We start from the raw sequence: 16,698 nt of genomic DNA on the forward strand, positions 1-16,698 counted from the left end.
GTCACAGCACCAGTCATTTCTGCACCAGACTGGACATTACCATTTGAACTAATGTGTGATGCCAGTGACCATGCCATTGGTGCAGTATTGGGACAGAGGCATGACAAGCTTCCGCATGTCATTTATTATGCTAGCCGTGTTTTAAATGACGCGCAGAAGAATTACACAACCACAGAAAAGGAGTTGCTTGCAGTGGTTTATGCCATTGACAAGTTCAGATCTTATTTAGTAGGATCAAAAGTGATTGTGTACACTAACCATGCTGCTCTAAAATATCTCCTCACAAAACAGGATTCAAAACCCAGACTCATAAGATGGGTGTTGCTTCTGCAAGAGTTTGATATAGAAATAAGAGACAGAAAAGAGACAGAGAACCAAGTAGCTGATCATCTATCCCGGATAGAACCAGTAGCAGGAGCGTCCCTCCCTCCTACTGAGATCTCTGAAACCTTTCCGGATGAACAACTCTTTGCCATTCAAGAAGTACTGTGGTTTACAGATATTGCAAACTATAAAGCTGTGAGATTCATACTCAAAGAGTACAGTAAGCAGCAAACAAAAAATTGGTTTTTGATGCAAAGTACTACTTGTGGGACGAACCATATCTCTTTAAGAGATGTGCAGATGGAATAATTCGTAGATGTGTGCCTAGAGAAGAGGCACAGAAGATCCTATGGTATTGACATGGATCACAATATGGAGGACATTTCGGAGGTGAGCGAACAGCCACAAAGGTTCTCCAATGTGGTTTCGATTGGCCTACTCTCTATAGAGACTCCCAAGAGTTTGTACGTAACTGTGACAGTTGCCAGAGAGCTGGTAACCTGCCTCACGGTTATGCCATACCTCAGCAAGGGATCTTAGAGATGAGTTGTTTGATGTATGGGGTATTGACTTCATGGGGCCTTTCCCACCATCATATTCAAACACTTATATTCTAGTGGCAGTAGACTATGTATCTAAATGGGTAGAGGCAATTGCAACACCCACTAATGATACTAAGATAGTGATGAAGTTCCTCTAGAAGCACATCTTCAGTAGGTTTGGTGTCCCTAGGGTACTGATCAGTGATGGAGGAACTCATTTCTGCAATAAACAGCTTGACTCTGCTCTGATCCAATATGGAATTAACCACAAAGTGGCAACTCCATATCATCCACAGACAAATGGGCAGGATGAAGTCTCAAATAGGGAACTAAAACGAATCTTGGAAAGGACTGTAAGTACCCGTAGAAGGGATTGGGTAAGAAGTCTGGATCTATGGGCATACAGAACCGCATTCAAGACTTCTATAGGGACCTCTCCATACTAGCTTGTGTATGGAAAAGCCTGTCATCTGCCAGTGAAACTGGAACACAAGGCCTACTGGGCAACCAGGTTCCTAAACCTTGATGCTAAGGTAGCTGGAGAGAAAAGATTACTCCAGTTGAATGAGCTGGAAGAGTTCAGACTCAATGCTTTCGAGAATACTAAAATTTATAAGGAGAAAGCAAAAAGGTGGCATGACAGAAAGCTGTCATCTAGAGTCTTTGAGCCAGGACAAAAGTTCTGCTGTTTAACTCTAGGCTCAGATTGTTCCCTGGAAAATTGAAATCCCGGTGGAAGGGACCATATGTGATGACAAGTGTGTCACCATATGGATATGTAGAGCTTCAGGATATTGACTCTGACAAAAAGTTCATTGTTAATGGACAGAGAGTCAAGCATTATCTTGAAGGTAATGTTGAGCAAGAATGCTCAAAACTGAGACTAAATTAAAAAGCTCAGTAAAGTCCAGCTAAAGACAGTAAAGAAGCGCTTGCTAGGAGGCAACCCAGCCATTATCAAAAATTAGATGTTTATAACAATTATATGAGTCTATTTAAATTTTGTTATTCATGTTAGTTAATACATTTCAATGAATAAGTTGGGGAAATGGAGGTCCAAGACATAAAGCAGAGGAATCACAGAGAAAAGGAGCTCACTGGCATCAAAACGCCAGTAAAGGGGCATCTTGGGCGTTTAACGCCAGAGACAGCAGCATCCTAGGCGTTTAGAAAAAAAGCCCAGTAATAAAGGATTTCTGGCGTTTAACGCCAGCCAGGATACCTGGCTGGGCATTAAACGCCCAAAATGGCTACCAGATGGGCGTTAAACGCCAGAATGGCTATCATTCTAGGCGTTTAACGCCAGAACAGCAAGGGGGAGGTACTTTCGTTTTCAATTCAATTTTTTTTTAATTTTCATGTTTTAATTCATAATTTTCTGCATAAAAATGTTACAAATATTCATCTTTCAATTTCCATTTCCAAAAATCAATAATCTTATAAATTCTTTTCAATTCTTTTTCAACACGTTTTTAAAACTCATTTATCTTTCCAATTTCTTTCCAAATCTTTTTAAGTCATCCATATTATCTTTTATTTCTTAAGATGTATTAACAAAAATTCAGATTTAACTTCCTCATATCTTTTTCATCTCTTTTAAATTTTAAAAATCTTATCTTTTTCATATCATGTTTATCTTTTATCAATCATATCTTTCTATCTTATCTTTTTCTACGAAAATTCGAAACCCATTCCCTCCCTCCCCTTTAAATATACATTCGGCCAACCTTCTTGACCCATCATTCGAATCCTTCTCTCCCTCTATTCCTCTTCTTTCTTTTCTTTTGCTTGAGGACAAGCAAACCTCTAAGTTTGGTGTGATTTTCCGTGATCATTGAGCTAAAACAGACTGAGATCATGGCCCCTAAATTAAAACAACCCACTTCAAGAGGAAAGAAAGAAAACAATCCAAAACTACCTGGATGGATGAGAATTTCTGCACCAAAGAACACGCAGACCATTACTTCAAAATTGTGTGCAGAAGATTAGTGATCCCGAAAGTTAAGTTCAATCTAAAAGAAGATGAATACCCGGAGATCCAAGAGTAGATTCGAAACAGGGGCTGAGAAGTCCTGGCTAATCCTGAGATACATGTTGGAAGAAACATGATCCAGGAATTTTATGCAAATCTGTGGATGACGGATAAGCAAAGATTAGAGGGAACTGCTTTCTACTCCTTTCAGACTATGGTCAGAGGGAATATTATTTACTTCCTCTTTGACAAAGTGAGAGAAGTTCTCAAGCTTCCTCAACTACAAGATGATCCAGAGTCCTTTAATAGGAGAATGGCCAAAGATAAAAGGCTAGATCAAGTTCTAGAGGACATATGCCTCCCTGGAACCAAGTGGATTACTAATACAAAAGGTGTCCCAAACCAGCTAAAGAGAGGAGATCTCAAACTAGTTGCTAGAGGTTGGCTGGATTTCATTGGGCGTTCTATACTCCCAACCAGCAACCGCTCTGAAGTCACTGTCAAGAGAGCAGTGATGATTCACTGTATTATGCTGGGAAAAGAAGTAGAGATTCATTAGCTGATTCCTGGTGAAATTTACATATTTGCAAACAAGGAATCCACTGATGCCAAATTGGTTTACCCAAGCTTGATTAGTCTGTTATGTAAAGATGCGGGGGTAAAGATGGGTGTGGATGAATATATCCCAGTTGAATGCCCAATCACCAAAAAGGTGATGGATGGACCTCAAGTTCAAGACAACCCCAGCAAGAGGAGGGCACATGAGCTCCTCCCAGAAATTCCTCAATTTGAATTCTGGGCTCGCTTAGAAGCTTCTGCCAACAAGCTACAAGAAGCTACGGATCAACTCAAAGAAGAGCAACAAAATCAAAACAGCATGCTCTGCAAATTGCTCAAAGAACAGGAGAAGCAGGGGCATGATCTAGAGGAGTTGAAGCACCAGAAGTTGTCCCCTGAAACGCCAGACGTCCCACAGATAGAAGGAGCCAACACCCTTCAAGGTTAAAGGTTATTTAGTCCTAACTCTGTGATAACTTTTATTGAACCTATTGCAAGAGATATATGAAGCATTAGTATTAGAGTAGTTTATTTTTATATCTTTAATTATTATTCCATAAGCATTAGTAGTATTTAAATTTCCATTTTAATTCACTGTTATTTTAATTAATAAAATCCGAATTGCATGAGTAGTATTTTATTTTTCTTTTCCAAATTGGCTATAATTTATTCCTCTTATCATCATTAAACATGAATAAAATAGTAGATTTTTAGGAATAATGGTGCAACCATTTTGAGTATATTAATAAGAAAAATTCAAATTATTTATATGTGGTGGCATTACTTTAGCTCTCTGAATGAATGCATGAACAGAGCATGTTTTGATACTAAAGATGCAAGTATGTATTGGCTCTTGAAGGAATGATGAAAAGAGACATGTTGTTGATAATCTGAAAAAATCATAAAATTGATTCTTGAAGTAAGAAAAAACAGTGAAAAAGCAAAAGCTTGCGAATATATATATATATATATATATATATATATATATATATATATATATATATATATATATATATATATATATAGTAATTAGAATAGCATGATGCATGTAGGTAGCTTGCATCTAGATAAGTTGCATTGCATAAGTTCTACCATTTTGCCTTCACTCTTTTGGTTCTCCTGAGCTTAGTATGAGGACATGCTAATGTTTAAGTGTGGGGAGATTGATAAACCCCATTTTTAGGGTTTATTTTGTGCTTAATTTAGTGGATTTTATCCATTATTCTCACACTTATGCATATAATTTGCATGTTTTACATTTTCCTTCCTAATTTTGTACTATGGTTGAAAACATGTTTCTTTGGCCTTTAATTTGCTAATTTTAATCCCCTCTTATTACCATTCGATGCTGTGATATGTTTGCTAAGTGTCTTTAGGGTTTATAGGGCAGGAATGGCTTAGAGGATGGAAAGGAAGCATGCAAAAGTGGAAGGAACGCAAGAAAATAATGTTTTGAGAAGCTGATAGCGACGCGCACGCGTGAGTCACGCGTACGCGTGACTGGTGCAGAAGACGAGCGACGCGTACGCGTGACAAGGATTTTTGCCAAGCGACGTGTACGCGTGGATGATGCATATGCGTGGCAAAGCGTCACATGCTGCAATTTGCAGAAAGCGCTGGGGGCGATTTCTAGGCTCCTTTTGGCCCAGCTCCAAGCCCGAAAATCCAGTATAGAGGCTGTAGAGTGGGGGAATCCTAAAGACATCTCTCATTATTCACACATTAGGTTTTAGATGTAGTATTTAGAGAGAGAGGCTCTCTCCTCTCTCTAGGTTTTAGGGTTCTTAGTTTTATTCCTTTTCAAATTCTGAATTCTATCTTATTTCAATTTAGTTTCTCTTCTACTTTTATTTGTTCTAGCATTCTAGTTTATTTATTTCCGTTGTTGATTACTTTATGTTGCCAATTTAGTATATGAATTCTCATGTTAGATTTGATTTCTCTTTTTAATGCAATTTGAGGTATTTCATGTTTATTGTTTCTTCCTTTATTTGTTGTTGATGATTCCTTGCAATTGTTGGTTTTAGATTTTATATTCTCTTATTGCTTTTCTATGCTTTTATTTTGCGCCCACCAAGTGTTTGATAAAATGCTTGGTTGGATTCTAAATTAGCTTTTTATGTTCTTAGCTTAGATTGAGTAATTAGAGACTCTTGAATTGTCGAAGTCTCTTGTTGGTTGGTGATTGAAACTTGCTAGTTGGCTTGAGCTTCACTAACTCTAGTCTTTGATTAGGACTTGTGAATTCAAGTTGATTTTCTCACTTGACTTACCTTCAATTATTATAGGTTAACTAAGTGATAGTAAAAGGCAATTACCATCACAAGTGACTATGATAATGAGGATAGGAATTCTAATTATCAATCCTTGCTAGAACTTTTCTTAATTATTAGTTTATCTTCTTGTCATTTACATTCCTTGTTCAACATTTAAAAAACCCAAAAAGATACAATCCCATAACCAATTATAAGTACACTTCCCTGCAATTCCTTGAGAGACGACCCGAGGTTTAAATACTTCAGTTAAATTTTATTGGGTTTGCTTTAGTGACAAATAAATTAAATTTGATTGAGGTTTAATTGTCGGTTTAGATCTATACTTACAACACGCTTATTTTTGTGAAATTCTTTACCGACGATTTTTCCTCCATCAGTATTCCTCGAAGCTGATTGCACAATTTAGCATGTTGACAGCTTTGCCATTCAGCTCTATCTTCTTTTTGTCTTCATCATTCCATTCGGCTTCAGTCTTGGGAGTGACAACTCCATCTGCACCAATTTGAGTGGGGACTTGAGGACCGTTCATGATAATTTTTCCATATGTTGTAGTCCACCGATTGAACAAAGATCTTCATTCTTTCCTTCCAATAGTTGTAGTTTTTCCCATTGAAGAATGGAGGTCTGTTGTTTGATTGTCCTTCTGTTAAAGTGTATGCTACCACATTGGAACTATTGTTGCTTGCCATTAGGATCTTTCTTCCAATCTGCAAAGCTTGATCTCTTTGAGACTAAGCTCTAATACCAATTGATGGTTACTAGTGGCTAAGAGAAAATGGGTTAAATTTTGATCCTTTTTTCTTTTTCGTGTAAACATGCTTTCTGTTGAGAAAATACATGAGATATTTTTGTTTTGGCTCTTAATACAGTAGGAGATACTTTTGTTTTGTCTCCTATAGTACAGAACCAGAAACAAAGAAAAGAATAGAGATTGACACACAGATGTATCCTTGTTCAGCTACCTAGTGAAATGTAGCCTACATCCAGTCTCCATCACAACAATGACGAAATTTCACTATCTTTTCAATAGATTACAGTTACCAATTCTCCCTACGATCTACCTAATCCTATCAAGGACAAGTCCAGATTCTAACCCAACCTGAACTTGACTAGGACTCAACCTAACTTTAAATAGCAAAGTGCTAACCCAACTTGCAAGGGAATCCTATCAGGATCATGACACAAAATAGAAAAACTTATAAAGAATTTCTGAGATAACTCTGGCTTTTTCTCCAAGTCTAGCTCATTGCCTTTTTCTACTCATTGGCCTTTTCTGACAAACCTCACCATGTTTACCTTTTTCCAATGAAACTCAAACAGACTAAACTGAGAAAAAATTACAAAATGAAAATCATGAAGGAGAAGAACAAGAAAAGCTCAGTGAGCTATAGAAACCTAAATAAGTGCTCTTTCTCTCTTGCTCAATCCTTGGTCATTCACCCCTATTATAAAGGAGTGAAGCTTCCAAGGTTTGAACCAAGTTTAACACTTGAGTTGTCTTCTTCTCCAATATCAGGACTAGCAGCGGTGTGGTCAAAGAAGAGAGAGAATCTTGAATCTGTGACATGCAACATACTCATTCTCTTTCATCCTTTTTCTTCAAACTTCTTTGATCTTGGTCGTGTATCTTTTCTTTGGCCCCAAGTTTGATTCTTGATCGTTGATAAGAAGCAGAGCGTCATTAACTTCACTTTCTTCTTTTTTTCCAGAACGGTGCTTGAAGCTCAGCCGATTTTTTCACGATTTCTTGGTGAAGCACAAATGGAAAAATTACGTTTTTGTGATCTTCTGACACATTGAAAATCTTTCCTTTATTGTTGCCCTTGCACTTTCTTTTCTTTTTGATTGAATTGGGAAACAATCTTTTTGTTCTTGACCGTGCCCTAGTTTCGGATCTTTCCCTTTCTTTCTTCTTGCTTCAAAGTGATGTGACGTTTAAATAAAGAGAAGAGAGAGAAGAGAGCGTTTGTATTCAGTGGAAGTGAAGCTAGAATTCAAATGAGTTGAGTTCTAAGTACAAAAGAGTAGGTTTTTTTATGTATCACCGAATTGGGCTTGCTTTGGGCCAACTCATCTTTGTTTCTTTCTCTTGGTTCAGTCGTCCACCCTTCTTGGATCAAGATTTGAATGATTAGAGTTGTATCGCTGATACAGGAATTGGCCAAGGTGTGTGTGGGCTTACTTTAATGGGCCTGTTTTAGTTAACCAACTTTCTGCACACCAAACAAAATATATCATATAAACAATGTGACAATATTTCTAATAATGTTTTATCATCACTTTAATCATGTTTTAGTTTTCCAAATTCAACACAATTATTATGTAATTTCGATTCATTTCTGAGTTAATTATATCGCAATTGTTATGTTATTTTGGTGTAATTTTGGTTCATCTCTAAGTTAATTGTATCGCAATCTATTATGTAATTTCGGGTAATTTCTGAGTTAATTGTGTCATAATCATTATATAATTTCGGTTCATTTTTGAGTGAATTAAGGTGCATTTGGACTCGTTGTTCTGCACAACTCAAAACTCTTTCTCCTCTTCCTCCTCATCTTCTACTACTTCTTCTTCTTTTTCATCTTTTTCTTCTTTATCTTCTCCTTTTTTTTTTCATTTTCTTATAGTTCTTCTTATTTCACTCTCTTAAGAGGAATAAAAACAAGAAAAAAGAGAAAAAAATATCAAATAAAAAAGAAGAAGAAACATATTAATGACGTTGTCTAATCCAAAATTAATTTTGGATGTGTTTTTGTTCATGATTTAGCATTGTTTGTGTGCTTGTTTTCGAACTGAGTTTATATGTTGCAATCGTTATGTAATTTCGGTTCATTTCTGAGTTAATTGTGTCACAATTGTTATGTAATTTCGGTTTATTTCTGAGTTAACTATATCGCAATCCATTATGTAATTTCAGTTCATTTCTGAGTTAATTGTGTCGTAATCATTATATAATTTTTGTTCATTTCTGAGTGAATTAAGATGCATTTGGACTCGTCTTGTACAATTTAAAACTTTTTCGCCTCACTTTCTACTACAATAACAACAATAACAGCAGCAACAAAAGAATAACGATGATGAGAAAACACGCGAAGAAGGAGGAGGAGGGGGAGGAGGAAGAGGAACGCAAAGAAGAAGAAGAAGAAGAAGACGACAACAACGTAAAGAACGTAAATGACTTGGTTGGAAGAATGATGTGTGCGCTTATAATTACACTCTTTTAATGAGAGTAATTTTTATTGGTATTAAGTCTACTTAATTAGATTTAGATGATAATATTATTTGAATGTGTAACACATCTGTTAAAATAATCACGAAAAATGCATTGGTATGAATCAGATTGCTCTTATCTTCACTTAGATAATGATACGTAATTTAATCTTTTTATGATATATCATTCTTTGTTAGACAAAAAAAATACGAATTTAATTTATTATTATATCTTTCAAGAATCAATTAAAGAGAATCAAAATATATGTAATTTTTCAAGTAATAAGATAAATTATCACTGTTGTAGCCTGTGGTTTAACGATTTTGAGTAAAAAATGTATCTGATTCAAGTGATACGACAATTAGTTGTGATTTAGAATGGATTGAATTATTTAACTTAAGTTTTAAATTGAATTAAAGTGGATTCGATCAATTTTTATCTATTCAATTAGATTCGATCTTTTGAAGAAACTTTTCATATAAAAATAAAAAAAAATGAAAAAAAAAAGCTAAACTTAATTCAAGAAACCGAGTAAATAAAAATAAAAAAATTCATAACATAAAAATTCAAGTAAAAACATACATAAGCCATTGAATCATGCTAAAGTGTATTTGGCTCGTTTTTTTTATGATTTTAGGACGAATAAAAAAGTGTTTTTTAAAATGGAAAAGTCTCGTTTGACACAACATAAAATACGACACAATAATATATACCATTTGAATTGGATTAGATTTGATTGAATTAGATTGATTTTGAAAATCAAATTCAAATCAAGATCATCACCATCATTATTCTTATATCTTATATATATATAAGACCCCACTATATCCATTATATTGACGATCAACTTTCCACAATCTGCACACACACACAACAATAAATAATGTGTAAATCAGAGAAAAAAAGCCGTCTTGAAGAAGAAGATCGCCTAAGCAATCTTACTGACGATGTATTGTGTCACGTTCTCTCATTTCTTGACACACAATCTGCCTGCAAAACAAGCACCCTCTCAAAGTCATGGCATCACAAATCACTCTGGGCCTTACTCCCTCACGTTTCTTTCTCTTATTTCAGTTACTCTTTCCGCCAAAACCCTAAATCACACTTTCAAAGTTTTAACCGCTTCATAAACAGAGTGTTGAATTCATACCAACCGCTACAACAACAAAATCAAGGAAATAAAAGATTCTCCCTAAATTACCACAGCGATTCGAGTTTTGAACCGAATCAATTCAACAAGTGGATCCGTGGAGCACTAGAACGCAATGCTGAAGAGATTGAGGTTAATGTTGACCTAACTATGGTGGTGCAGGTGCCTGTGAGTGTTTTCAGCTCCGTGACGCTCACAACCTTGAAGCTTCAGGGCGAGGCCACACTCTATTCTCTTTATTTTCCGCCATGTTTATGTTCTCTCAAGGTTCTGAGCTTGAAGATGCGTCAGAGCGACGCTACCGAACTGGTATCAACGCTATTGTCTAGTTGTCCCGTTCTTGAAGAATTCTACTTCGATGGATTCTGCGGAACGATGAGAATTACCGCGGCTCCTAAATTGAAGAAAGTGGTTGTCAACAATGAGAGTTTTATGTGGTCAACGGAGCTGTTTGAGATAGATGCGCCGTCGTTAGAGTATTTTTCACTTAAGGACATGGATCCTGAACGCTATGTGGTTAAGAATTTGGACAATGTGATGGAAGCAGAGTTCTCAATAATGCTGGATATGAGAAAAAGTTCAACTGGCTTGTTCAATCTTCTTCATGGATTATCTAGTGTTAAATCTTTGCATGTAAATATTTCTTTTGAGGGGTCACTTCCAGAAATTTCCACGGATGATGTAAGCTACGGAGTGAAACACAATCTTAATTATATGAATGTTGAATTTTCAATTATAGTAACTTAACCCTTTTTCTTTTTGATGTTTGTAATTACAACTTTCCAATTCCCCAATTCCCCAATTTGATTCGCCTGCGTTTTGATGGAACTTCTATGTTAGATTTGCTGCCATGCTTTCTTCAGATTCACCCAAGCTTGAAACTCTAATCATTGAGGTATGTAAAGGAGTATAGAATACATCGTTGTTCCGTACTGAGGTTTAAAAATACCTAAAGATATCAATTTTTTCACAGTATAATAATCAAATTTTTTGTAGCTGAATAATCAAATTTTGTTTAGGTGTTTGTTTGGATATGATGATAAATTCATATGTATTGATACGTTAAAAATATGAACAAATAACAATATGACATGTGGAATTTATTTTTCCAGCATCTTTTTTTAATATATATATATATATATATATATATATATATATATCACTACTTTTACTAAAACACTTTTATAATTTAATAAAAATAAAAAATATTTTTATTTAATTTTTTAAAAGACTTAAATACTTTTTTATGTTAGACAAAAATTACCGTTTCAAATTAATCAGATGGTTTAATTTTATAGTTTCAAAATTTAAATAATTTAAAAAATAAAAACATATTTAATTATTTATTCATGCTAAAAGAGATTATTTCAATGTTACTAATGATTCTCTACGAACCCTAATCAATTATTCATATAAAAAAATAAACAAATTTAAAAAATACTAAAAAGAAATTCAAATCTTCTTTGTTTTCCTAGGTTTCTTACCCAACCTTCAAATCTCATACTAGAAGCTCTCTTCTCTATCGCTGCCAATAGTCTCTCCCCGTCTCTTCTCCTTCACACTCAGCTCCCTCTCTAGGTTTTTTTCAACAGGCTCCTTCTACCATCATCTTCCTTCTTTTCTCTCCGGTAAAGAAGACAAAAAAATCCTCTTCCTTCCACCACGGCGCCCTGCCAAGGTCACCGCAGCATTCGTTGCCTGCCTCATCCAGCCGAGGAGAACGTCGTCGCGTCAGAGAGCGTCGCTGTCTTTCTCATTCTAGAGAGCGTCGTCGTCTTCCTTGTTCTTCATCACCGTTGTCAGCCTCTTTCTTCCGGTAACTCCCTTTCTGTGATTTCTGTGATTTTAATTATTATAGCATTGTTGTGATTTTTGCAATTAATGTAATTTGCTTTGATTTCTGTGATTTTATATTAGTTGTTAATTTTGTCAATTCTTGCTGATTTTAATTAAAGCCATAGGGTTTGCTTTAATTTTGAGGTTAGAGAATAATTTATTACTATGATATGGAGAAGTTGAGACAATGATATCTTCAATTTTCACAGCCTTGGTCTGATTATAATTTGACATTCCTCATCCCAGCCTTGGAAGGAGCTTAATTTTGCTCATGCAGGTGGATCTTGTCTCTGCTCTGTCTTCCTAAATTTTTTTCATTTGCTCTTTGTTTTATTTTTCGTTTCTTTTAATTTGTTAGACAAAAAAAAGTATTTTATACAGACAAATGACTCATCATTATTTACAAGAATTGTCATGCATGTAATTGTTCTTTTAGATTACAAAAAAATAAAAACAGCATATTTAAGTCTTCTTTTGTAGCTGAATATCAAATTGAACAATTTTGATTGCAGTCTGTGTGAAGATATGCATATGTTAGCATTTGAGGCAAATGCTATTGATAAGTTCTGTAGTACCTTGCAAAAGCATCCTTTACCTCCAAAGCGCCTTGAAAGTGTATTTTGGCCATGGGTAATCTTTGCTCAAAATTAGAGAGTTGCAAGTCAAGTTTTATTTTATTGCAGGTAAATTGTTTCATTGACACTATTAAGAAAATCTCTTATATTAATTGCTAGTCCCTATTTTCTTTTCTTGCAATTTTTTGTTATTTGCACACATGCATAAATGTCTTTGCTGCTGCAAAAGCAAAACTTTAATTACAATGCTTCTGCTAGTAGTTTCCACAGCAACTTGTTTGTCATGTTACTGGTTTTTTCAGTTGAGGAAAAAAATAGCATCATTAGGAGGGTGTATCGAAGGACTAATAATGGGGTAGGAAACAAATTATTTTTCCAGAAAATGATGTTATTTTTCCTTTATGCACTCCTTTTCCTGTGGCATTATTTTATCTTGGAATATGTCACTGTAATATCTACATTTTGTATCTATTGGGTATATGAAGATGGTAAGATGACAAAATCTATATTGTTTTATGGTTTCAAGGTACGATTAGATTGCTTTCTTTAGAAAGATATTTGTCCCCATACTTAGTTGCTATAAGGTTGATGACAATATTCTCCTAAGATACAATGAAACCAATAAAATTTTTTAATTAGCAATAATAAAAAATTCTCAACTCTCTTGAGCTTTAAAAGAAGGAGAAAATAAGGCTTGACAAACAATTTTCTCTTGCTCTGTACATTTTGAGTAGAAGGGATATATATATATATATATATATATATATTGCATGAATTACCAGAAGTCACGTACCATGTTGAATGGTTGTGACCCTTTGTTGTTGTGTGAATAGTCACAACCTTTTATTTGTTGTTATGTGAATAGACACAAGGTATCATTTCACACACTAACCATCACATACATACATATATCACTGGTTAACAATTAACTAACTCAAAACTGGTTAAAATTTTTAACCATTCACTTAAATATTAATATTAATTATTAATATATATAAAATTTATAAATATCCTTTAATCCCCCACTATTTACAAAATTCGAATATTATACAAGTATATGCATAGTAAAGAATGTGTCACTAAAATTAAACATTCTTTTAGTGTAAATTTTAAAGTTCTAACAAAGTAATAGGTGTCTAATCGATTAAACATATACTCCATATGTTAGTACTAAAATCACACACATTACTTATACCCTCTAAGTTCAAGAATTTATAATTTAAAGCACTTATATGGCATTGTGCTCATCCTGGTTTCATGAATTTTTACAAGAATAAAACCTCTAAAATTCTTGATTAGAGCGGCACCACTCTTATATTCATATAGGTAGAATCTTTTGATAAATAATATTATCATTCCATTAAGAGTTTTAACTCACCTTCCTAATTTATTATAAATAGCACTAAATCCTATATCTTAGTGCTCCAATTGCTAAATAACTTGTTATTACCCACTAAACCTTGAAACTAGTGGTATACTAGAATAAGGTTGGGTTCCCATCATTTGGCAATAATAGGTTTTAATCCCATTTTAGCAGTAGTCTCTTTGATTTTATCCCTTGACAAACCTTTAGTCAAAAGGTCTGCTAAATTTCCTTGAGATCTTATATAAGTGATGGTAATTACACCATCATCTATTAGTTGCCTTACAAACTCATGTCTCAAAATTATATATCTAGACTTTTCATTATGAATTTTATTATATGCTCGAGACATGGTTGATTCACAATCACAGAAGATTAAAATGGCTGTCGTCTGTTGTGGCCACAGCTTTATATCATATAACAAATTTCTTAACCATTCTGCTTCTTTGCCTGCGGCTGATAAAGCTACAAACTCAGCCTCCATAGTAGAATGTGTAATACATGTTTATTTCTTTGAGACCCAACTTATTGCTCCACCACCTATGGTAAAAATCCATCCTGAAGTGGATTTGTTATCACTAAGATTTGTAATCCAACTTGCATCGGAATAATCTTCTAAAACTGCGGGATAATCACTATAATGTAATCCCAAATTTATTGTTTTCTTGAGATAACCAAGAACTCTTGTTATACCTTTCCAATGTTGTTTGCTAGGCTTTCCTGTAAACCTTGATAATTTGCACACCGCAAATGCTATATCAGGTCTAGTACAATCCATTGCATACATTAAACTTCCTATAGCACTAGCATATTCTAATTATGCTATAGGCCTTCCTATGTTTCCTTCTAATTTAAGCTTAGGATCATAGAGTGTATTGGATTCTTTAATTGTGAGATGATCAAACTTTTCCAATACCTTTTTGATGATCATAGAGTGTATTGGATTCTTTTTTATATAATGAGATTGACTTAAAGTAAAGCCAACTTCATTCTTATGCACCTTTATTCCTAATATTGTATCAACTTCATTCAAATCCTTCATCTTGAATTTAGAAGTTAGATACTCATTTGTTATACAAATTCCTTTTAAATTTATTTCGATGATTAATATATCATCAACATATTGATAAATCCACATTTTATGGTATTTATTTGCTCTAATTGGGTGGATTTTATCAACTTTTCCTACACTTATTCAATAAAATAGCTTGATTTTGTAAATTCTCCATAAATTGTGCTCAAAAGTGAAAACATACTTTTTAGGCCCTTAATTGATAAATTTTATTTACTTTAATTCTATTTGATACCTTGATGTGTTTGTTGAGTGATTTCAGGCTTGTAAGACAAAGATTGGATTGAAGGAATGAAGAAAAAGCATGTAAAGTGGAGAATTCATGAAGAAATAAAGTTTGGAGCTTTTCAGCAAGTGTGTGTACGCACAACTATGTGTGCGTATACACAGGTAGAAGCGTGCAGTCGTGCGTTCGCACAACTCTCTATGCGTACGCACAGGTGGGAAAATCAGCAAGTGTGAATACACACACATCTGTGCATACGCACAGGTGCCAGCACGTGACCTCATTTAATGCAATTCGTTGGGAGCGAATTTTGGATCTCCAGAACCCAATCCAACTCATTTCTGAAGCTATTTCAACCCTAATTCAAGAGAAAGCAAAGGGGGAGTAATTAGTTTAGGTTTTGTCATGTTGTAGGTCATTTTCTAGAGAGAGAAGCTCCCCCTTCTCTCTAGAATTAGGTTAGGTTTAGTTAATTTTCTCTTAAATTGATGCTTTAATTCTTGTCTTGATTTAGTTTCTTTACTATTTCTTTTTCTAGCTTCTTACTTCTTTTAGTTTTACTTGTTATTTCTTTTATTTGGTTATTTTATTATAATGAACTCTTGTTAATTTGAATTTCTATTAATGCAATTTAATGTTTCTTTGTTTATTGTAAGAACCGGAGTTTTTCACGTAAAACCGTTTTAATAAAATAATTTTAATACCCAGAATAGATTCAAAATTTAAAAATTTTAATTTGAAAATATAAAGGTAAAATTCGATTTCGATATATTTTTCTGAGTTAGAAAATGTATCTTTTTCGAAAAGTTTTTGTAAAAATGCATACTAGTACTTAAGCTGGCAGTATTGGCTCTAGTCTATCCAGTACCACGTATTTTAGAAAATAAGATTTTGAAAGTTGATTTATTATTTTGAAAGGATAAAAATAATTTAGAATAAAAAATTGAGCGCTAATTTTAAAGGTTTTGGCCCAAAGTGGGCTAAACAGACCAAAAATGCTAACGGGTTAGACCGGACCTAAACCGGGCCCAAGGCCCAACATATATATGCTTATTTAATGAGTATTTCAGCCAATTCCACTTCATTTTGGGAAGAGGATGCTGATGGTGGTGAAGGGAGAAGAGAAGAGAAGTTACTATTCATCTTCTCCTTCATTTGACCATAACTTGAGCTACAGAACTTCGATTGACGAGCCGTTTGCGGCCACGCGAAGCTCTTGTCGAGCTCTTCATTTTTATTTAAGAAAACCTGGTAAGAAATCGCGTCTCAATCTCTAGTTTCCAGCCCTAGAATTCTTCATTTTTTGGGTTATAGTTTTGAGTAGATTTTGTGGTTTTGCTTGTTTAGGTGATCTCTAGTAGCGGGTAATTGTTAGATTTTACCCCTAATCTCATTGGATAAGATAAAGTTTTACTAAACCCTTGTATTTAGTTGTTTTGTGTATCTTAGGTTTTGATTTTGATATATATATATGATGTTAGTTTGAGCTTTGGTGGCTTGTTGGTGAGTTGAAAGCTTGTTGGACTCCAATCTTGGTGCGGTGTGCTTTTTGGGGAGCAGCCAAGGTATGATTTCGGTCTCCTCTATGTAATA

The 16,698-nt window shown here is 34.4% G+C and overlaps 1 protein-coding gene across 1 annotated transcript; it reads left to right on the forward strand.

Annotated features, from left to right (window-relative positions):
• The first annotated feature begins 9,747 nt into the window (after positions 1–9,747).
• LOC112740366 (putative F-box protein At3g58860) lies at positions 9,748–10,861 on the forward strand. Its single transcript, XM_025789111.3, has one exon. It carries the CDS (start codon positions 9,767–9,769, stop codon positions 10,778–10,780), a length of 1,014 nt encoding a protein of 337 aa, XP_025644896.1. The 5' UTR covers positions 9,748–9,766; the 3' UTR covers positions 10,781–10,861.
• Positions 10,862–16,698: the final 5,837 nt, after the last annotated feature.

This window comes from Arachis hypogaea, chromosome 14 (genome assembly GCF_003086295.3).
Source record: "Arachis hypogaea cultivar Tifrunner chromosome 14, arahy.Tifrunner.gnm2.J5K5, whole genome shotgun sequence".
In the NCBI taxonomy this organism is placed as follows: Eukaryota; Viridiplantae; Streptophyta; class Magnoliopsida; order Fabales; family Fabaceae; genus Arachis; species Arachis hypogaea.